Below are 23910 nucleotides of genomic sequence, written 5' to 3'. Positions count from 1 at the left end.
AAATAAAAAGACAGAAAATAAACTTGACCTTGCTTGTTCTTTCACTCAAATTGATTTCCCCAAAAACGAATACTTCACTTTTATTGCCTCAATTGTTCCAAATATTATTCAAATATTCTACACAAATCAATTTTATAATACTATTGATTAAACATACTGAAATCAGCCTCAAACTCATCATTTGTAAGTCTCTAACTGATGAGACATTATATGTGTCACTGCTGAGAGCATGGACGTCCTTTCATGCTGCTTCAACATTATATAAGTGGGAATTTACTGACTTGTTGGAACCTGCTGGTGCCGAACATGAGACCCTTAGTACAATATAAATCCATGAAAATATCAAAGCAAAAAAAATGGCCACATTCATGACGCCATAATCAGACATTCAGCGGAAACAAAGATAATCCCTCTCAACTCCACTAATCTTTTATTAAAACGTCTCCATTTAGCCGCGGCTCTTTGAAGATAGCATCAGTTACTCTGCTAGTCTGACATTAACTCATGTTAGCGTTGAGTTACCGGGACAACAGGGCCTGTTATTAACGGCCCCTTTCAGCTCCAAGTGTCAAATCCCATTTCATTGACATCAGTTTGACACCACTTAGTGCATCTTAAATGGGTTAATTATTCAGGGAATGGAAAAGGTGGTAAACTGAGTCCGAGCAGCTTTGACCTGCTCTGCGTCTGTGTAGGAACGTTAACGTCCAGAACAACATCCTCCACCAGCGTAAAAATTCAAATCTTTATTAAGAAAAGACATGATCCAAGTGCAAAGCTGCGCAGCACCAAAGCAGGAACAAGATATTCTTATCCAGAGGCAACAAAGACCAAATGAGCGGGGACAGTCACACAGCGAAAAGCTTCAGTTATTCATTAGAAACAGAAACACACACATATCCAATACTTCACTTTTTAGCTGAGGAAGAACACTGGACAGTCTAAACTATGTACATAAAAAACTATAATAATATCCTTGATGATATAATCTGTAATGTTTCGTTTCAAATAAAGACTATTTTTCCTGTTATGACCCCCCCAAAAAACTGTTTACCTCTAAAATATTTATTTTTATTCCATCTTTTTATATCTGTATTGAAAAAAATGCCCAAAATCTGCATAGAGCACATGAATTTAAACACACATTTTCCAAAAATAAAACTGTAAAAACCCTTAAAAAACTGAACTGACAGAAGGAAGGGATCAACCACAGGAAAAAAAAGGGTACAAACTATAGGAATATAAATAAGAAGAGGCAACGTGGGGGTGTGGAAATAGCTTCAAATACAGCCAGTGAGTGAGGATTCACCTCTGACTCTCTGTCTTTAAATAGCAGTGAGAAGCTCCTCCACGGCGACAGTCGTCAGGTCGGAGTAGAAGTTGCCCTCGTTGTCCCCGCCGCCGAACACCAGCAGAGTCCTGCCCGCGTCCACGCCCATGTCTTCATCCACCTCGCAGAAAGGCTGGCCACTGGCTGTATCCATGGTGATGATGGTGTGCCCCGCCCTCGGGACGGAGAGCTCAGGGATCGACACCTCTGTCCAGCTGTTGGTGTCTGAAACAATGGAGACCAACGCAAAAAGTCATCCCACCATTAACAGATAGTAACAGATACGTGTGTGTGTGTGTGTGTGTGTGACAGTGCCTCTCACCTATATCAAAGATGAAGGTGTCACTCAGAGCGTTGTTTCCGTTGTAACCTCCGTGGATCAGAAACTTTGTGTCTGACAGCACAGCGCTGCCATGCCAACTGCAACACACACACAAACTCATGTTAATATACACAACAAATAGTTCCTACACCTAGACTTTTGACACTGCGGATTGATACATGATCATTAGTACATAGCAGAACTACTTCTAAGTAGATTATTTTGAGTATTATTTGAAGTATCTGATTGGCTATTGGTCCTTTTTGATAACTATAGATCATAAGGTTTCAGTGCACTCCAACTACATGAACAGTGTAGTGTGTCTGGTTGTGTACCTTCGAGGGGAGGGGGCTTTCCCACTGGTTTTCACAGCAGAGAACTCCATCAGACCTGATGAACACAGGAACATGTTAGACTTTACTCTTGCGTCCAGATGTACAAGAACCAGGAGACTCCTTATGGACAATGTGTCTCACCAAGGTCCAACATGTACATGTCATTGTAGCAGACCGGAGTGTCCCATCCACCAAACACATAGATCTTCCTCTCCTGCATCACACACGCAGAGTGGCTGGAAGAACAAAGAAAAGAAGTGACTTAAAGAGGTGCACAAATGAAGAGCTGAAAATGTGAGAAAGAAAGGTCTTACCCTGAGCGGGGGGAAGGTTTGTTTCCCGTCACGATGGGTTCGTACCAAATGGAGAGGTGGGGGTCAAAGATGTACAGGGAGTCGCTGCAGCCATCGGGCTCCGGGTTTGGACAAGGAAACACCCCCCCGAGGACGAAGAGCTCCCCCCGAAACATGCTGCAGCTGTGGTAGGCCAGAGGGGGGACCTTACCCTGAGCCTGAGGGGGGACAGAGGAGACCATGAGGACATGGAGGAGGAGGTGAAGTGGAAAATGTCCTCACAGGGAATACAAATACACACACACCTCCACCATGGTCCACTTCCAGCTCTGGGTGTCCAGGATGTGGACATCGTTGAACCATTTCTTGTTTTTCGAGCCTCCAAACACAAAGATCCGTTTGGAAGCCGGGTCATAGACGGCCGTGTGCCCGATCCTGGCCTCCGGGGTCGGACCCTCTGCCAGAGTCTCGGCGGTCATCCAGGACAAGTCCTCTGTAGGACAGAGAACACCACCTGAGACCAGGTCCCCACAGGAAACAACTGTCTCTTTAAAGCGTAGTTTATCTTTTTTGAAGTGGGGTTATATGAGCTACAAATGGCCATTAATTATAATATCTGCAGTAGAAAGGTCTCTGCTCCCCCCCACCAAGAAACACCGGCGCATCGCACTGCATGAGACACAGGCAATACACTGTTGTGAATGGGGGACAATTAATTAGTGTATTTTTGCCGCCTACGAGAAGTCCCGTCCCAAAATAAAAATGTACAATGCATCAGCTGGTCGGAAAAATGTTTTTTTTTTAAAATCTGGATCTAGCTAACTCACTCAGTACTCCTCCACACAGACAGGCTTCGCAACGCGCTGTATCACTCCGCCTCTTCTACACACCGATCCAAACAGCTGATACAGCGCCTCGCAGAGCCTGTCTGTGTGGAGGAATACTGGGTGAGTTGGTTAGTTCCAGATAAACAAACTTTTTTCCGACCAGCTGATGCATTAGATATTATAATTAATGGCCATTTGCACCTCATACAACCCCACTTCAAAAAAAAAACTGAACTATTCCTTTAAGTTGAGGCTGATTTAGCAGTTGTGGTGTGTGACTGACCTGTGCACAGCTTCCACATGGGATCTTTGCAGAACTGCATCCTGGCTCCCTGTCCTCCAATCAGAATTGCTGTTTGAGCATCGATGGGACACAGAGTCTGGCCCCAGCGACCTGACGGGCTGAGCAGGGGGGCGGCTGCAGGGAAGGGGGGGGGTCAGAAATTTGGCATCTCAATTATTAAACATCTCACGTGCAGCATCTGGATAATGATATAAATATCAACACAGAACAATAGGAACAGAGAGGATTCCTCAGGGTGTGGGGGCAGGGACTGGCCCGTCTGAGGATCTGAGGCTACAATTGATTCTTTTATGGAGAGTGGCTGGAAACATCAGCGGTTACAGAGGAAACAAACACAGGTGGTTGCATCCTGGCCACAGTGTCTCTGCATCTGGTCCATAAAAACAGGCCAGTGACTGATGTCAGGAATTTTCCAGATGTGCTGCTGACTGGACCATGAATGTGAATTCATCTCCTCACATGTTTTAAAGCCTATTGTCTAACTGTCTGGCTGTAACCTACACATACCTGGACGGGGCCAAGGACTGCGCATGAGTCACATTTCTAACTTTATGTTACATTCCTGCAGCGAACGCTCCTCACAACCGGAGGAAGACGAGCAAGAAAAGCGTTGTTCTGTGAACCCAGGTGGGCGATGTGCATGGACGGAGCCGCCGAGGGACCGGGAAAAGTGAATAAATACGACAGAAAGTAAAGATGAAACGGTATGTAATGTGTATTCACAAACTCACAAGTCTGTGTGGGAGTCTTGGCCTGCCTACTCTTCGTCCTGGCTGCACTCTGAGGAGGCGTTCTTCCCACAATCCCCTGCGCCTCTCCTGCTCCATTAGCTGAGGAGAGCAGATTTGATGGAAAGGAACAGTGCACAAAAGAAATGATTTACTCCTCCACACGGAGACACAGAGACACGGGAGTGTCCTCACAACTAATTATCACTGGCTGCACTATTCTGCCCTTTGCACTGACCACCGGTATAAACACTGTGTTCACTTGGCACTTTCACTTCTGACACACACAGGGAATAAATATAACATTTTTACTAATTTGCTTATTGTAGTTCGTTATAGAAAAGTAAAGCATGTGATGAAGCTCTGAATCACAGCACTGGGACAGTAGAGAGTGTCTCACCTGTCCCCTTTGTCTTTGTTGCATCTGCTCCACTGTTGAACAGCTTCTGTCCAGCTTTGCTTTGCCCTCTGGCCTTTCGCACCGGCGTGGTCTTCTCCACGGTTCCGTTTGGACACACGTTCTCCTCTTCCTCTCTCTTCGTCACCTTGTTCTCATCGCCGTCTTCCTCCGACACCCGTCCTCTTTTCCTCTTGCCGTTGAGCTCCCGGGCTGCGAGGGGAGCCGTGGTGTCCTGGGAACAGTGCAGAAGTCAATTAACAGATACTTGAAACAGAATCAAGATTGCACCACATCTTGGGATGCTGAAAGGTATCATGGTATCATCCTTTTTTCCTTTTTGACAACGGTTCTCATTGGCAATTGTTACATTAAAATGAATAGGCAACTTGGCATCCTGGAAACCTGCCTGATTTTGGAGATATGCAGTGTTTGTTTGCCATTACTTTCATTATTTCCGCTACGATCGCCCTCCGTCAGACGTTACGGTTGCCGCCGCCGATTTTGATCGATTTTATGTCCACGAAGCTTCAATTATTAAATTTGATAATCGGGACAGCCCTACTCATCAAACTCATCAAATACACAATCCAACAACTCCAGAATGCTCTCATGGACAAGTTGTGACCTACACATTCACCACGCTATGAGATAATAACGCAACATTACGAGACAGAGTTGTTTTCGAGGCAAATGCAGAGACTGCTTGCTAATAAACTGCCCCCGACGGGAATGCGCATCAGCAGTTTTGCATGCATTTGCCTCGAAAACAACTCCATCTCGTAACGTTTTGTCTGTAGCGTAGCTCTGAGCAGCTTGCGGCTCTGCTCCACCGTTCTAAAAATAACTTGCACCGACAATTAAAGGTAACGAACCTACTGCTATGACTATAGCGATTATGACAATGGGCCAATTTGCCGAAATGTTGAACTATCCCTTTAACCGGTCGACCGGTCTGAGTTAAAGCAGATATCAGTGGAATGTTTTTGTTAATATAAGTCCTAAATAGTCCTATTTTCCGTCAGCAATCACTTACATGAAGTATTTCAGCCTAAACACGAGTCTCTCCGTCACTCTGCTCTGCTGTAACCCGAGGAGAAAATTTTCCTTGTGGGATACAAGTGTTATCCAATGAGGGGAGAGAACGGCATGAAGGGCTGTGTGTGCAGCCAAGGGATGCGCGTGAATGTGGTGACGTAGCACGAGGACCAATTGATGCCTGACAAGGGCGGGGGCTGCTAACTCATGGTGCGTTCAAGGAAACTCGTACTTTGTGTTTTTCCTTCCTGTGAAGTCATACCAGTTCGATCTGGTACGAGTTCACGGGTCGGAAGTTACGAGTGGCCGTTATAGGGAACTTTCACAGACAACAGGACGGTAAAAACACGAGCTACGGGTTACCTGGAACGCTACCAAGTCGTAGTTGTGACTTGAAGCTGTAACTTACGGTTTCAAAAGCCTGCCTTGAACACAGCATTAGCCGAAACGGCCGTGCCACTGATATCTGCTTTAAAGAGGGTATATTGAAATAATAGGTGAATATGTGATGTCACTAATTCAAAATGATTACTGATTTATAAAAATACATTTTAGATTTGTAATGTTATATTTAAATTTATTTCAATCAGCAACATTTGCTACTATCAGAAAAAACAAAACATCTATCCCAAAGAAAGGCTACATAAGGCTGACCGAAATGGTTAAGGCTGAAGCTAACTAGCTTGTAGATGGATAAAGTGCTTATTGTTGATCATTCAGTAACAATACATCATTATCAGATTACCTTTGGTGTGTATTCCTTCACAGCCAGGATGAGTTCTGGTTCTGACCAATCTGCTTTTGTCTGGGAAAAAACAAAACAAAAACATACAATATATATAAAAGTTTTTCCTGTGACCGGCCTAAACAACCCTCCACATATTAGTATTCATTTTTTAAGGAATAACAAAGATGACAGATTTGTCTACCATATCTAAATATTATCATTTCTTCTCAATGCTGCTTCAATAAAAGGCTCAAATTGAAGCTCCAGATGCATATCCACATGTGTCCACATAATCTGTTGATGGCTTATCTGTAGGTGGTAAACTCACAGTCCTATACCAAGGAGTTCGTTTGATATTTACCTGGCTTCCTCCCTCCAGAGCTATGTTGAGTGTGACACTGTCTGTCCATGTCTCCTCCTCCCACTTCTCCCATGACAGACACCTGGAGGACATCAGACAGTAATATTAGTAGGTTACAAATGAATCTGACAGCTCAGTAAGTGCGGGGTTCAGCAAACACCACAGCACAGTCAGCTGTTTTTACTGGAGGAATAAGGTGTCAAAGTCCCACTCGTGGACTGAACGGGGTTTACAGCGCGCTGACAGACTCGGTCTACCTGTTATAAGGGGTCAGCTTGCCGATAGTGATAGGCATCCTGTCTGCGTCGTTGAGCTCGGCGTTGACGCAGATCCTGTCCCCCCAGGGCCCGCTGCTGAACAGCACCACCTGGCGGACAGAGGCCGGAACTGCAACACACACCCTGCAAGAGCCCTCGGCACTGACACAGAGGAGGGAAAAAAACAAAATAACGATATGTTTGTCTCTTACTATCCAGAAAATGTGGTTTAAATGTATTATTGACAGTATTTTGTTAAGCGTTTCACTTAAACCGAGAAGCTAACCGACGCTATAAACACAGCTATTTACAGAGGCGCCAATGGCGGAGCAACAGAAGATTTATGGTATGTGCTTGAGACACACTCTTACAAAAACTCGATGAAAAATGAATTTAACCTAACGTTAGCCTGCACTGGGCTCATAAACACTAAGGCGTTGAGTTCATGCATCAATGTGAGCAGGTAGCTAAAGTTACAGCCTGTAGCTGGTGTCCTACCTCAGCAGCCTTTGCGGCGGACCGTTCACCCCGAAACCCGCATAAACTCCGAACTCGTCCATCTTTGTTTTTCCCTTCGTCAAACGCGAGTCCTGTCAGAGCAGCTCGTGCCGACCTTCTCTGTACTGAAGCTTATTTTAATATCAAAACACCGACGTTGCTCCTGCTTTTCTGTTCAACATCTCCCGCCACCGCTGTGTGTACAGTTTCCAAACTCCGCGCGAGTTCTGGGTTACGGATTGTGCGCGCGTGTTTTGTTCACGAGGGTATCTGTTACACGGGCGGAGTCTGCACTGTCGATTATTACACACAGCGAACAAGAGCACCACCCATTTGGCATATCCTGATATATAAAATGACTCACAAGCTGTAAGCCAATCAGAGGCCTGCTTTCAGCTGCCCTGCGATACGTTACAAAAGCTACGTTCAAGAACACCTGTCTCTATTAAACCTATTTTTCAAAACTAATTTTGATGTCATCCTACTTTTACATATTATGTGTGTCTGTTTTATACATATATTTCTTAATTTTTACCTTTATATTTTATTTAAAGTGTGTCCCTTGTTGTGGAAGGAGGCCATATAAAGTAACCTGACTAACCTACCATTATGCACTATGCTTTGCCGCAGGTGTGTCAAACTTATTTTCTTATTTCAGGGGACCACATACAGGGCAACTGATCTCAAGTGGGTTAGACAGACCAGTAAAATAATAACATAACAACCTAAAAAAAAACATTCATTTGTTTTAGTGTTAAGAAGTAGCTACAAGCAGCCGCCTCATTAAAATGTTTACAGTTAATGAACTATCCTTTTACAAAACATTACTGTATGAACAACCTGAAATTTCTTGAGAAAAATATGTGCAATTTCAACAACATTAAGCCTCTTCTGTCTTCTATGTAATTTTCACACTTGGCAAATTCATCCCATGGGCTGGACTGGACCCTCTGGCCACACGTTGACACCAAACCCCTGCCCTACAGCCACTGGTGATTTTATATATTATAATATTATATTTTATTTTCTATAGAATTTAATTTATATATAATTATCTATAATATTTATTGTAGGTGAGAGAGAAATGACTTTTTGATTGACATAAAAATCTTTAAAATCTTTGAAAGAAGAACATGGAGACAGAGCCTATATGATAAAGGTCCAGTCAGACCACAACATATGCATCTGGGTTACGTCATTTTCATGCAAATCCATACAACGCCTGTCATGCTAAATATTTGTGAAGTTTACCTTATAGAAACTCTCAACCCAGCAGCAACTCCACTGCCCTTCTTGGACAATTCACCCTGCACACTGAAAGGTTTGTGTCAGTTTCTTTATACGCATCATTCACAAACATATGAACCATACAGTAATTCCATTAAGAGTGTGTTGGCTCCAGTTTTGCAATTTTATATGATCAAGCGTCTTGAACAGTTTTGATGACAACACTGGATCTCTTTTCCCTCTCACTGCTACCTTTCTGTTCCACTCATTGATTTCCTCTCTCTCTCTCTCTGTGTTTTCTACAGTATGGGTGTTTTAGCTACAAACTCTTCTTCCTCGGCTTCAGTGGATGTGTGGATAGATTGCATAGATGATGAGAATTTAAGCGGACTTTCGACAGGCCTGCTCATCCTCTTCATCACATATGTCTTTGAATTCTTCGTCGGCGTCCCATCAAACTTCTGGCTCGTGTATCACATCCTCAGGAAAATGTAATGTCATTTTGTGACACAACATGTACACGAATTGTATTCCACAATGCAGTTTCCATGAATTCATTAATAAATAAATTACATTAGCTCTTTATTCTGATGGTTATTTTACATTTATCAAATTTACAGGTCAAAGGTTTCTGGCATCCTGCCTGCAGACTTCTTCCCCCTCCACCTGGCCCTCACCCAGCTCGCCTTCTACCTGATTGTGCCTCTGCATTTTGTCGATCAGTTCCTGTGGCAGACGAGGCTTTTGCAGGCCATGGTTACCATCCTGACATCCTTGATGGCTGTTATGAAGCCGCTGCTCCTCTGTCTGGTGTGTGTGCAGAGGTACTTGGCTGTGGTACGACCCCTCCTCTATCAAAGGTAAAACCATATACAAAGTTCACATAGAAGATACAAACTAATTTTTAAATCCATTGTAGCTTTAAAATTAGTAACAGGTTGTCAGTGTATATCCCCTACCACAGGGAGGATAATGCAGCACCAACCGGAGCTAGATATTAAACTTCACACTGTCACCATTTTGGTAGCATATTCACCAATTGCTCAGCTAATACCAAATTGTGCATTAAGATGAAACGTGCGTGGGAAAAAAAAAATTGAGAGCATGTAGATTTGTGGCAAGCATATGCTCACCCACCTGTCACTCATTGTGGCCACGACCTCAATTATGCAACTTTAAGCCTGATACAATTTAACCCTTACTGTTCAAATTTGATACCTTCACAGTATGGTTCGGGTCAATTTTGACCCGGACCAAGAATTCCCTCATAGTAAGTGTCTATATTGAATTTTAAACTACAGATCTATTTAGAATGTTTAAATAGCCTATGACACATACATTAATGTATGATTATGTGTTAAAAAAAAATTCAGAGATCAGGGAGAGTGCATTTTTTAAGTTTTACAACACTCGTTTTTGGAGAAAACTTCTACTATTACACAGTATTACATCCTGTTCTACATAAGACATAAACACATAAAAGCCACAATGATTTAAATATATTTCATTGAATTTTAAAATGGCATGAACATTGTGGAACTGTTGGAATTCATAATATGACCATGTTTAACCATTGCAACCCTTAGGTGCTATATGTTATAAGCTAAATGCTATATCATAAGAAATCATAATTATCAATATTAATTCAACATTTACCACTTAGAACACAAAAAAATTAAATAATAAAATGCTTGTTATAAAAAAAAGCACTCTCCCTGCTTTATATATAATATGGTTTTCTTTGGCATTGTCTTCCTGCTCTGACACATCCTCCACCAAATCACTATCAACCTCCTCCTTTTGGAAGATCAGATAAAGGGCCTGTTGTACCAAGTCTCGCTGCCATGATGTCAGTCACTGAAATGGCAGCTCAGGAACCTCTATGTCATGACCCCCCACCACCACCCTCCCAACGCAAATTGATTCAAATTTGTTACTTTATAGATTATTTTATTACATTGCAGGTGCAGGTGCTTGCAGGTTCAGATCTCGTGTCTGTGTCAAGGCACCCCTTGACCTCAGATGACTTCTGTTCCATTTGTGCACCATACTGTATGATCACTACTATGCTGTTTTACTAGGCTATTTCACTGTTTCAAGGTTCCCCCATGCCCCCTCAAAGACCAGCAGGTGTCTGTCTCTGTGGGAACCTGGGCAAATGTGGTGGGAACACAGGCAGTTCTCGTGACAGTGTCAAAGTCCCCCTTGAACTCTGTTTCTGTCACCACTGTCCCATAAATTATACACACAAACATGGCCTGTACAGTTCCACAGTTTCAAGATTCCCTAAAACCACAATTTTCCTTGATTTGACCCACACTGGTGGGTCTAAAATCCATCTAAACTGATACGGGTCAAATTTGACCCGAAACAGCCTCAGTGTATAAAAATTTGTAGCACTTGTTCAAAAGAATACAATTTAAAAATATTTTCATTTTTGTGTATTTTGGGTCACTTTAGGAAAAGTCATAAAATTTCAGCATAAAAGAATGATGTTTAGGGTATTTTTTCCTGCTGTCAAATGTCAAAATGGGTCAAATTTGACCCGAACAGTATGTAAGGGTTGAATGATTCAAATAAATCCCCCTGATAAGTAACTTTTTTGTTTTTTGACTACCTTTTATTAATCTTGGATTTGCACTGCAAGTCCTCTTATTGTTTTCAAATCGATATTTCATGCTGCAAACTCTTTTATGTTCCATTTTGGTTTAGTTTTTAATTTTAGGAATTCTTCTTTGTCAACATTTTAGTAATGCCTTTTTCAAGTTGAAATGTTCAAGACCTCCACATCAGTGTAGACTCCCTGAGAGTCAACACAGGCAGACAACCTTTGCATAGGTCACAATAGCACAACCAGGGTTCAAGGTGAAGAAACCTAAGTTCTAGTGGATGCCAAGAACATCTCAAAACCCCTGAGAAATGAGAAATGTCCCTGGTTACTGAAGCTCTCAGCCAGTTTATCCAAGCTGAACAACAAGACACGTGTCAGACATGACTAGACAAGCATAGATGTAAAAGCATAAACTTTAATTTGATAACAAGTATAAATATTTCCATTTCCTTGCACATGCAAGTTTAAAACTCTTGCGACTGAACATCTTTAGCAGAGCTGTCCTCTTTGGGTGGGCCCTTGGTCTTCTTGGGGAGAAGGCTTGCCTGGATATTTGGGATGACCCCACCCTCAGAGATCGTGACCCCTGCCAGCAGCTTGTTGAGCTCCTCGTCGTTTTTCACGGCCAACAAGATGTGACGAGGAGCGATGCGGCGCTTATTGTTGTCACGGCTGGCGTTTCCAGCCAACTCCAGGATCTCAGCACAGAGGTACTCCAGGACGGCTGCGAGGTACACTGCTGAGCCGGTGCCGATGCGCTGACTGTACTGGCCTTTCTTCAGCAGCCTGTGAATGCGGCCCACTGGGAAGGTGACCCCCGCCCTGGCTGAACGAGACATTTGAGCCTTTGCTTCTGGCACCTTTTTCTTCCCACGGCCAGACATCTTTAGTTTGAGTTGAGAGTAGGCTGTTGGTCTGTAACAGACAGGGGAACAAAAGATTAAAATATCAAATTAACATTTAAAACCTGAAGCCAATAAAACACAAATTAACCAGAGTCCTTAAACTACACCAACCGGTCATTGACACTCACCAGTACTGGGTAGCGGGCACGTCCTTCACACATAAAGCAGCTACACACTGAGACACACAACACAACTTTTATACAAGTCAAGCAGTAACGCGCTGATTGATGACAGCTGGCTCCTCGTGCTGCAGGGAGGCGGATCACTCTCCTGCATTTTACAACTCCATAGACTCTTTAATATCTGTAGGATATGTAGCCAACCCCAGTCTCACATATATGTGATGCATAACACAGCAAGAGGAGCCGTTTGTCTGTCAGATTAATGTGATGCAAACACGTTTTACTTTTATGCACAACCCATGATGTCGTGCATGGAGGAAATCCCAGTTATCCAAAAGCCAAACACCTGCGTGAGTTGCAAGTTGTGAGGTAGAAATCACAGCAACTGGACAATATGTGGAATTTATAGCAGCTAAATCTATGCTAATTTATACTGGATTTATAACAGACAGTAGCACAGTTCTGAGGTACTTGTACTTGAGTACCTATTTCCATTAAAGCAGAAGTAAGCGATCCGGTCGTTTTGGCTAACTTCTTGTCAGCCGATGGAGTTAGCAGCCCCCACCCTCGTCCTTTATGTCGTTCTCTCTCCTCATTGGATAAAGGTTGTAGGATACAAGGAAAGTTTTCTCCTCGGCTTACAGCAGAGCAGAGTGACTGACAGACCCGTGTTTCAGACCAAACACTCTCTATAAGTGATTGCCTATTTAAGACTTATATTAACACAAATATTCCGCTTACTTCTGCTTTAAACATACAATTAAAAGCAAGAAAAAATAATAAAAGGAAGTATAGGAAAAAGAGAGAGAAAAATATATATAATATTATAGCTGCTGCGCAGCAATGGGTCGGGTCCAGGCTATCTTTTGGCAAATTTAGGCAAATTCTGAGCAACAAACAGGAGAATGGGAAGACAGGACAGTTGACCATATAATGTTCAATTTGCACCAGTTGAGGGTTGAACCCACAACTTCTAGAACCAAAGAACATTGTATATCGCACTGAGCTAATTGGGAAGTGGCAGTGCTACGGTGGCTTCACAAATTGAGTAAGCCATTCACTGTTGTGCAGGCAGATTTGAAACCACAGTAAAAAGAAAAATCAGTTTTTGAGGTAAGATTCTATTTTATTCTATCTATTTTGTACATTTGTTTCACAAAGACCATCTGGTATCTTGATGTGTTATCATCAACTCCCTCCTTGGGTCTTGAACCCACATCATCTGACACCAAGAACCAGCGCCTAACTCACTGAGCTAATTGCCTGTGAGTGAGACTGGTGTGTGACTTCTCAAATAGACTCAGGGAGTCAAAGCCAGGCAGCAGCTGTCAAGGCAGATTTCAAAAATGGCCAAAATTTCTGAAATTCTGAATTTGACAGAAGTAAGCGGAATGTTTGTGTTAATATAAGTCTTAAATAGTTCTATCTTCCGATGTCAATCACTTATATAGAGTGTTTGGTCTGAAACACGGGTCTGTCAGTCACTCTGCTCTGCTGTAAGCCGAGGAGAAAACTTCTTATACTTCCTTGTATCCTACAACCTTTATCCAATGAGGAGAGAGAACGGCATGAAGGGCTGTGTGTGCAGCCAAGGGATGCGCCTGAATGTGGTGACGTAGGGACGAGGACCAATAGATCCATGACGAGGGCGGGGACTGCTAACTCCATCGGAGTTAGCCAAAACGACTGGATCGAAATGTTTTTATGTTGTTATTTTTCCCATTTCCAATTCTTACTGTCAAATGTTTTGTTTTCATGTAAAGCACATTAAGTTGCCCGTTGGTATGAAATGTGCTATATATAAATAAAGCTGCCTTGCCTTTCCTTAGAGACTAAAACAGCTTTCTTTGTCCCAGTCTGGAAACATGTTAATTTAAAGCTGAGTATTTTAACATGAAATTCTATGGAGATTGATGGAGCCAGACCAATTTAACATTTTGAAAAAATGCAGTTGTTGGTGCTTCCATGTCTTTTGGCAGCACTAAGAAATCAGTGCACATGTAGCTACTTTAGTTAAAATTGGTAAAAAAAAAAAAAAAAAAAAGACTAGAAAATGAATGAATTGAATTAATTGATAATTAACTTAATTAAGTTGAGTTGATCTCAGTAAGACTTTTGCCTTTAATTAAAGATCTGAGGTGTTTGTGGTTTAGTTTCATCTTGTGTGACTCTCCTGTTCTCTCCCTCCCTGTCCTACAGGTATAATGCACCTCAGTACAGATGGGGATGTCTGGCTGTCTCATGGTGCTTTAATGTCCTGATGATGTTAGCTGCTGTCTTTGACAGTTTCTCCATCACAGTGTGCGTGGTGTTCCCCCCTGTTCTAGTCGTGGACACCTTCTGCAGCTGGTCTGTGCTCAAAACACTGAAGAAACCTCCACCGGGGGACAGACAGGTGACAGACATGGACAAGAAAGCGGAAGAGACTCACCAAACAGGGAGACAGGTACAGAGCAGCCAGAGGGGAATAAAGGCAAAGGAAGTTGTGAGAAGCAAGCCGAGAGGAAAAGGAGAGATGAATTCCTCAAAGAGGAAAGCCTTCAACACCATCGTCATCATCCAGACTGTGCTGACAGTCAACTACCTCCCCTACCTCATCTGCCTGTGTCTGGGTGGACTGGTTCCAGCTCGTACCCTCACATGTCAGTATAAGACCACGGCTTTCGCTGCGATAGTCAGCTGCACTTACCTGCAGCCTCTGCTCTACCTGCACAGGCTGGGCAGGCTGCCGTTTATGACATCAAAAAACACTTGAGATACTGTGCTATTATAACTACTGTCATTTTCTGATTGCAGTATAAATACTTTAAACACATTTCTTTGATGTTGTAACTGTTGTCCAGAAGAAGGAATGAAAAGGAGACAGAAACATCAGCACGTCATCCATAAAGTATGATCATACATAAAGTGTGGTGTGTTTATCAATGGATTTTGGAATGATAATTTATATTTGTTGTTTTACCACCCTATATTTCCTTTTCTTTATAGGCTTATGGAATTTCGAAACTTTGTTTCATGAAACAATAGCCTAACTATGAATATGAGAGGCCTTAATGTTGTAAAGCTGGAAATGCTGCTGCTTTTCTTTTTTCTGTTTGGCAGTAGGCATTTTAAACATTCTGATTTTAAAACATCTTGCTGTAACTTGACTTTACTGTAATGATGTGAAATAAACCTTACTGAGAAATAGAAATCTGAAGTGTCCTGTGTTTCAATACAAAAAGAGTAGTTGCTCTGTTATACAAAACTTCTCTCATGCAGTAGAAATACACAGCACAGGTGGATCATTGTATTGGAAGAAATGCAAATTGTCTCTGCACGTTGTTTGTTTTGCAGCACAGCATGCAAAGACACAGATTGCATATTCACTGTCATGTTAATAGCATGGAAACTGTCACATGATCTCTGTGCATGAGTGTGATGATAACATAAACAAACATATTACATGTCATTTGACAAACAAACTGAAACAGAACAAACGGAAAATATAAGATAAAGACAGAAAGAATACATCAGCAAACAAAACCAGTTATCTATCAATATCAATACCATGATGAAATGAGTAGATAAAACATACGACTAGTTAGTTAAAACACATTTCGTACATATTATAATATGTTTCATAATTTATTATTGAGCACATATGCCTCCATAATTGTATTTATTCAGAAAATCTAAAAATCCCTGACCAAATCTTGCAGCATGTTCTTGAACGCACCCCTCGCGGCCGTCTCTTTCGAAAGGCATTGTGGGTAGAGTCGCCGGTGGAAAGCTTCTCGAACAAACTGCAAAGATGATGGTGAGTGAGTTAGCATTCATGCTCCACACTCAAACTTACAATCCGCGGCCATCGTGCAGTTTATTAGCCGACATCTGCCTTTAACCTGTGCTCCGTGTAACTGACTGTCCGTCGGCAGACTAGGGAAGACGTTATTTTGTGAAGATGATGTTTAGAAAGATTTAATTGTTAGCCAGACTGCGTTAGCATCGCAGGATTAGCTACCCGGCATCAATGGGCGTATACGATGCTAACGGTGATGCTAGCTGACATGTTAGGGATTATTGTGTATTAAAGAAACCCTTTTGGTCTGGTCACTGTTTGAACTTATATTTTAAGGACTATTTAATGTATTTTCATGTCGTACATCTGGGCAGCGCCTGTTGTTTTAGTAGTGTTAGCATGTAGATGAGTTAGCTCTGGTCTGGTTAAACTCTTTGTATGAACGGCTGCATGTGAAACAGTTATGTTTTACGTTACTGTAAAGAGCAAAGAGCTGCTCTGAGTCTGGACATGTCTGTTGCCTGTGAGTAGTCGTTATGGTTGTTTCGGTGTCTGTTTGGTACCAGACTGAGCATCTTGTGGCTCCTGGATGATGCACAGTCATAGACAAAGGCCTGGTGAACACAGGAGTTAATGAAGTGTCACTGTCACGAGCAGAGATCTGCGAGATCCTTCCGTACTGATGAGTATTAAGTCTTTGATTAGGAGCAGTGACAGGTGGTCTGCTGCAGGCAGCAGCTTCACTGTCAACAAGACAGACAGGCTGCTAGACAGGGGCTAACAAAGCCATCACACCCTGCAGCTACAGCAGTAGACTGAGCATGAGCGGCTTTTACCATTTTAGGTCAGAGGTTGGGAAAGACTCAGTGATGCACCTGAAGTCAGCATCCTGACAGTGTGACTGTTAATATTGTGATTGCACATTATGGTAAAATATCAGTCTCCTGTGTTGAAGGATCTTGAGAATCAGTCATAGTTTGTGTTCCCAGTTTTTCCTGGTGTTAAGTTTGACATAACACATGATGTTACACTGAAACATAGCTGGACTGTGATGTAGTACTCTTAAAATACACACAATATTTTCATCATCTGTACTTTATATCTCTGTTGTTCACACAGAAACTCCAACTTCATTCATTTATTCATTTATTTGATTAGGACAATGCACATTAATCAACATATCAGCAAAAAGCATCAACATAAATATGCCGGAGTTGGCACAATTGCTAAATTTCATCAAACATACAGATAATACACCATGACACATGGAAAAAACACATAGAAATATTACACAAAAAAATAAGCCCCGATTCACATCAAGGTTAAAAGTCCACACACAAAATAGAAAAGACCATAGGTTACCCATGAGAGCAGGTCTGGCTTGTTTTCAGCCAAGATGGTGTAATTATCACAGTTTCTAACATGAGCTGTGTTCCTCTGATTTTCTCAACTTCCTTTTCATCTCTCTCTCCTTGTTTTGTGTCGTTCCCTCCCACTCCCCTTCTTTGCCTCCATCCATCTCTCTATCCAGCCCACACCGGTTATCCTGCTGAAGGAGGGGACAGACACGTCTCAGGGCATTCCCCAGCTCATCAGTAACATCAATGCCTGCCAGGTTGGAAAACTATCCATTTTCTCATTAATTGCTTGAATATTTATTTCCTGTTAGTGGCATTTTTAAAAAAAAAACTCTCTGAGGATATCTTTCTAATTCTACCTGCTTCTCTTCCTTCCCACACAGGTGATTTCTGAGGCTGTCAGGACCACCCTGGGGCCCAGAGGGATGGACAAACTGATGGTGGATGGCAGAGGTCAGAGAGAGGGTTTAATAATGAATGGGACTCATTGGTCTACAGTTGTCCTTTATCTAAAATGTGTGAATGTTCTGTTTTCCAGGTAAAGCCACCATCTCTAATGATGGAGCCACCATCCTGAAACTGTTGGATGTGGTTCACCCCGCTGCCAAGACCCTGGTGGACATCGCCCGTTCCCAGGATGCTGAGGTAACGTGTGTGTGTGTGTGTGTGTGTGTTTCTGTCTCACACACATACAAATACATTTTTTTCCATTTATTCACACTGATTTCCTTGGCATCATCTGCAGGTCGGGGACGGCACCACCTCCGTCACCCTCCTGGCCGCCGAGTTCCTGAAGCAGTTGAAGCCGTACGTGGAGGAGGGTCTCCACCCTCAGACCATCATCAGAGCTTTCCGCACCGCCACCCACCTCGCAGTTAGCAAGATCAAGGAAATCGCCATCCCTGTGAAGAAAGATGACAAGCAGTGAGTGCTCGGTCTCAGCCGTCTAGTGTTTGAGGTTTAATCGTCACTTAAACTGCGTCTAGTAGCAGGAGAAACATTTTCCCATGTGCTTCTCTCCTCTCAGGGAGCAGAGGGAGTTGTTGGAGAAGTGTGCGGCCACAGCCATGAACTCCAAGCTCATCGCCGGCCAGAAGGGTTTCTTCTCCAAGATGGTGGTGGACGCCGTCATGTCTCTGGAGGAGCTGCTGTCTCTGAAGATGATCGGCATCAAGAAAGTGCAGGGAGGAGGCCTTGAGGTGGGTGTCATGAGCTCAGCACTCTGTGACATGACTCTTGATGAAAATTAAAGGGATACTTCACCCAAAATCAATAATTCACTAATTTCTACTCACCGTCATGCCAAGGAAGGGTTTGGAGAATGTTCAGAGTTATCAAAACGCTTTTGGAGTTTCAGAGGGGGATTTTCATATTATGGCGGCGGATAGTGTTCACTTTTGAGTCGTCCAAAACACACACTTTGAAACATCCAAATACCTCCGTACTGACCTAAGTGTCCTGAAGCTGCCACATGAAAAAGTTGTTTGGAAAAAATTTGTGAATTATCGATTTTGGGTGAAGTATCCCTTTAAAAAGAGAAAAGACTTTTTTGTTGCTCATGCCAAGTTCTCTGTAATGCGTCCGTCCAGGATTCCCAGTTGATCTCTGGGGTTGCGTTCAAGAAGACCTTCTCCTACGCCGGCTTTGAGATGCAGCCCAAACGCTACGAGAATCCAAAGATCGCACTCCTCAACGTGGAGCTGGAGCTGAAGGCCGAGAAGGACAACGCCGAAGTCCGCGTGAAAAATGTGGAGGTGAGACTGCAGCACAGCATCAGACACGACCACCTGAAAGGCTGCACGGCATCACATACCTCACTGTTGTCCCCGCATGTCTGTGTGTGTGTCTGCAGGACTACCAGGCCATCGTCGATGCAGAGTGGAACATCCTGTACGACAAACTGGAGAAGATCTACAAGTCAGGAGCCAAGGTGGTTCTGTCCAAGTTGCCAATCGGTGATGTGGCCACCCAGTACTTCGCCGACAGAGACCTGTTCTGTGCTGGCAGAGTGCAGGAGGAGGACCTGAGGAGGACCATGATGGTAGGCTCCTACACATACATGTTCAGCCTGATACAAATAATCTGTGTTTGCTCCAAGTCCAACTAAATTGGTGCATAATAGGCAGTTTTTCTAAATGTATTATCATTCAGTGTGATTAGTACCTTCTTATGGCTCTTTTCATCTTATCACAGCTGCTACAGCATCATCTTGCTCTTTTTTCGATCCTCTCGTCAGCTCCAAACTGACTTGTCTGCACCATACTAACGGACCGGTGTGGTTTTCCGCTAAACAGCCATATAAGTCACGTGAAAGAATAACAACAGTCTCAGTCCAGACCAGTGGGCACTGTTGCTGTGTTTAAAAATAGCGGGTTTGATTCTCATGTTGGACATCACGCGCGCAACTCTTCCACGGACAATGCTCTGGCTAATCAGCGGGCGGCAATGGGCTTTATGCACAGCTCCACTACTTCCTGAAATAAGCCAGCTCGTTTATTTCCTGTCTTACATTATTGGACCAATTGATTAATCCAGGTGTGTCTGACCTCACAACAATGGACAGACACACCTGGATTAATCAATTGGTCCAATAATGTAAGACAGGAAATAAACGAGCTGGCTTATTTCAGGAAGTAGTGGAGCTGTGCATAGAGCCCATTGGTTGACATCACATTTTAGAATAGAGAGCCTAAGCGGAAGCAGGAAGTAACGGTCACCATGGGACCTCAACTCGGAAAAAGCCTCCATGTAAGTGAACGGGAGTCAAAGTTTTATTTCGTGATCCGAATTAATTGTGCCATGAGAAAAAAACATGACCTCTACCTGTTTAAAACATCACGTTTCATGCCGAGAAATCAGCAGTTTGTTGTAAAACTATTTTAAAATAAAATTCAGAAGAATCTGTAACCAGAAAGACTACAAGTTGCGTACGTGACGTCAAACAACAAATGCCGCCCTTTCCCGTGTCAGTTGGTGACGTATTTTTTGTGGGACACCAGATCTGTAGTCCGTAGAGCGGTCTTCACACAAAATACATTCTTCTGTTGCCGTTTTATGATAAACTGCTGATTTCTCGGCATGAAACGTGATGTTTTAAACAGGTAGAGGTCATATCTTTTTCTCATGGCATAATTCAATCGGATCACAAAATAAAACTTTGACACCCGTTCATTTACATGGAGACTTTTTCCGAGTTGAGGTCCCATGGCAACATTACTTCCTGCTTCCGCTTCCGCTCTCTATGGGCTCGACTCGCTTGGAACCTCTGCCGAGGTGTTGCCAAATGAAGCAGCAGGTACTATCCCTAGAAGAAAAGCGAGCCGAGCCAAGCAGTGCTAGAGGAAAAGGGCCATTAGACTGTGTGTTGGAATACACTTTCACACTTTCAAGTACAAGTCATTTTAGTTGGGAACTGATGTAGAAGTCATTTGATGATGATGTTGATTTAACTGACTGAGTGTGTGTAATGTGACCTGCAGGCCTGCGGCGGCTCCATCCAGACCTCAGTGGGAGCCATGACAGAAGACGTCCTGGGACAGTGTGAACTCTTTGAGGAGGTCCAGGTTGGAGGAGAGAGGTAGGAGGAGCACGTTCACAGTCTGTGCCCTTTCTAATGTGAACTATGAATCCCTCCGCTCCAGCTCACAGCTCACAGCTCACACCCGTCTTGTCTGTGTCCTCAGGTATAACTTCTTCAAAGGCTGCCCCAAGGCCAAGACCTGCACCATCATCCTGAGGGGCGGGGCCGAGCAGTTCACAGAGGAGACGGAACGATCGCTGCATGATGCCATCATGATCGTACGCAGAGCCATCAAGGTCAGTGGACATGATATATTGAACACTGTATTACTGCACGTTCTACCCACAGGACATGGAGGGTCTGTAAAGATGTAGTCATGTGAAATATCAGTGGTGGGATTATACAGAAGTGATCTGCAGGTTGTTCAGTCTGGAATGGTTTGATTTATTTCCCATTTGGTCATTCTTCCAATCTTGATTCTAAATGTATTAATGAGGAAGAATAAAACATATTACTATGTTGAACACAGTAATAAAATAGGCCAATTATGTCCAGTATGGGAATCCTTGTTCTTTGGCCAGCCTGAGTTTTTAAGGGTAGAGCCAGTGCTCCATCATGCTGTATGCAGCTATAATGTCAAGTTTTCCATGTGTATTGTACATGTTACATGGAGTCATTTTATGTCAGAAGTAGACAACCAGGAATGTCATTCAAGAACCTGGAAGAAGAAGGATGAGACACAGAAATTAAGATTTCCCCCAAACCTGTTAAAATTTTGATCAACGTGACACAGAATTTGGGTCAGACAAGGCTGTAAATCGTGTCACTTGTTTTGATTGTTTGGTTTTAAATGAACTGAGAGCAACAAACTGACTAAATTTGATGACTGCCTCCAGAATGACTCCGTCGTAGCGGGTGGAGGCGCCATAGAGATGGAGCTGTCCAAGTACCTGCGGGATTATTCCAGGACCATCCCTGGAAAACAGCAGCTGTTGATCGGCGCGTACGCCAAGGCCCTGGAGATCATCCCCAGACAGCTGTGTGACAACGCCGGCTTCGACGCCACCAACATCCTGAACAAACTGCGCGCCAAACACGCACAGGTAGGAAGTGAAGACACTCTGAAGTTAAGCAGTTTGATGAGGCACTTTTATGGCCTTCAGTTTTAAAGGGATAGTTAAACATTTTGGCAAATTGGCCCATTGCCATAATCCCTATAGTCATAGCAGAAGGTTTGTTACCTTTAATTGTTGGTGCAAGCTATTTTTAGAAAGGCGGAGCAGAGTCGTGAGCTGCTCAGAGCTACGCTACGGAGGCTAATAAGATTTCTTGGTTTCCCTCATCAAACAACTCCAAAACGCTCTGGTGGACAAGTTGTGACCTGCACATTCACCACGCTATGAGATAATAATGGAACGTTAGCAGACAGAGTTGTTTTAGAGGCAAATACAGAGACTGTTTGCTGAAAGACTGGCCCTGACGGTAAGGCGCGTCAGCGGTTTTGCATGAATTTACCTCTAAAACGACTCTGTCTTGTAACGTTCCGTTAGTATCTCATAGCGTGGTGAATGTGCAGGTCACAACTTGTCCACCAGAGCGTTTTGGAGTTGTTGGATTGTGTATTTGATGAGTTTGATGAGGGAAACCAAGAAATCCCATGAGCCTCCGTAGCGTAGCTCTGAGCAGCTCACGGCTCTGCTCCGCTGTTCTAAAAACAGCATGCACTGACAATGGGCTCTATGCACAGCTCCACTTCTTCCTGAATTTAAGGAAGCTCCTTTATTTCCTGTCTTACATTATTGGACAAACTGATTAATCCAGGTGTGTCTGACCATTGTGACTAGTCAGACACACCTGGATTAATCAGTTTGTCCAATAATGTAAGACAGGAAATAAGGGAGCTGCCTTAAATTCAGGAAGTAGTGGAGCTGTGCATAGAGCCCATTAAAGGTAACAAACCTATATGACTATAGGGATTATGGCTATGGGCCAATTTGCCAAAATGTTGAACTATCCCTTTAAGCAGTTTCATGGGGCACTTTTATGGCCTTCAGTTTTAAGCATATACCTCATCCCCCTTGACTCTCTGCAGGGCGGCATGTGGTACGGCGTGGACATCAACAGCGAGGACATCGCAGACAACTTCGCCTCCTGCGTGTGGGAACCGTCCATCGTGCGCATCAACGCCCTGACGGCGGCTTCGGAAGCAGCCTGCCTCATCCTGTCGGTGGACGAGACCATCAAAAACCCCCGCAGCTCCGTGGACGGACCCCCGGGCGGCGGCAGGGGCCGAGGCCGCGGCAGACCCCATGCTCACTAAGAGGAAGCAGGAACCACACCCCCATTTTAAACAGGCTTTACAATCTAAACGCAGATCACGTTATTGATTTGAATGTGTCTCGACATGGCCTGGATTTAGATGTAAACTCTAGATAAAATGAGGTTTCACATTACAAATGGCAGGTGCAGTGAAACAAACGGGGGGGAGAAAAAAGTTTGTCTAGTAATTTCAAGACACGTTCTTTGGACTTTGTCAAAGATGGCCACCGTTTCTCATGTTGTCTGTTTTTTTCTTACTGAAGCTTCGACTTGCTAACGTCTGTTTAAAATTTCATGCACTGTATCGCTCCACCTGTGACCGTTTAGCTGAGAAATGATTCTGAAATACAAGAAAAATGGGATCAACCCCCCTCCACCCCACACTCCTGTCCCCTCAGGGTCAGCTCCCCCTCTCTGACCCCAAGGATCCGTCATTTCTAATCTGTTTTTTTTTCTGTTACGTGACAAACTATGTGACATGGGCAGTGAAGCACTGACAGGATGTTGAGCAGTTCTGAACCATCGGTCATTGGTTTTGCTGTGTGAAACTATTTATTGGACCATTCTTATCAATAAATTCACAGCTGAAATCACAACATGTTTACTGTTTTTCCTTGTAGTGTCAATGCCCTCATCCCAGGTAGACTGCA

General features: G+C 43.4%; 3 protein-coding genes across 3 annotated transcripts; 1 reads left to right on the top strand and 2 right to left on the bottom strand.

Moving 5' to 3' along the window:
* Positions 1-731: 731 nt before the first annotated feature.
* On the bottom strand, positions 732-7717 carry krcp (kelch repeat-containing protein). The gene is made up of 13 exons (XM_085759690.1): positions 7418-7717; positions 6920-7081; positions 6663-6744; positions 6320-6379; positions 4540-4771; positions 4143-4241; positions 3391-3525; positions 2586-2773; positions 2302-2498; positions 2129-2223; positions 1988-2042; positions 1653-1750; positions 732-1555 (listed from the first exon to the last, which is right to left on the bottom strand). Exons 1-13 carry the CDS (start codon positions 7477-7479, stop codon positions 1326-1328), a joined length of 1695 nt encoding a protein of 564 aa, XP_085615816.1. The 5' UTR covers positions 7480-7717; the 3' UTR covers positions 732-1325.
* A 3968-nt stretch (positions 7718-11685) lies between these two features.
* On the bottom strand, positions 11686-12168 carry LOC146969549 (histone H2A-like). Its single transcript, XM_085806269.1, has one exon. It carries the CDS (start codon positions 12137-12139, stop codon positions 11720-11722), a length of 420 nt encoding a protein of 139 aa, XP_085662395.1. The 5' UTR covers positions 12140-12168; the 3' UTR covers positions 11686-11719.
* A 3874-nt stretch (positions 12169-16042) lies between these two features.
* cct7 (chaperonin containing TCP1, subunit 7 (eta)) lies at positions 16043-23856 on the top strand. Its single transcript, XM_085759473.1, has 12 exons — positions 16043-16081; positions 17595-17678; positions 17805-17874; positions 17960-18066; positions 18167-18345; positions 18449-18620; positions 19011-19175; positions 19274-19462; positions 20901-20998; positions 21105-21237; positions 21838-22044; positions 23034-23856. The coding sequence occupies exons 1-12, from the start codon at positions 16076-16078 to the stop codon at positions 23259-23261; spliced, it is 1638 nt and encodes a 545-aa protein (XP_085615599.1). The 5' UTR covers positions 16043-16075; the 3' UTR covers positions 23262-23856.
* Positions 23857-23910: the final 54 nt, after the last annotated feature.

This window comes from Trachurus japonicus, chromosome 18 (assembly GCF_045865225.1).
Source record: "Trachurus japonicus isolate A0001 chromosome 18, Traja_1.0".
Classification (NCBI taxonomy): Eukaryota; Metazoa; Chordata; class Actinopteri; order Carangiformes; family Carangidae; genus Trachurus; species Trachurus japonicus.
The sequence above is the reverse complement of the archived record's forward strand: the minus strand, read 5'-3'. Positions and strand labels throughout refer to the sequence as shown.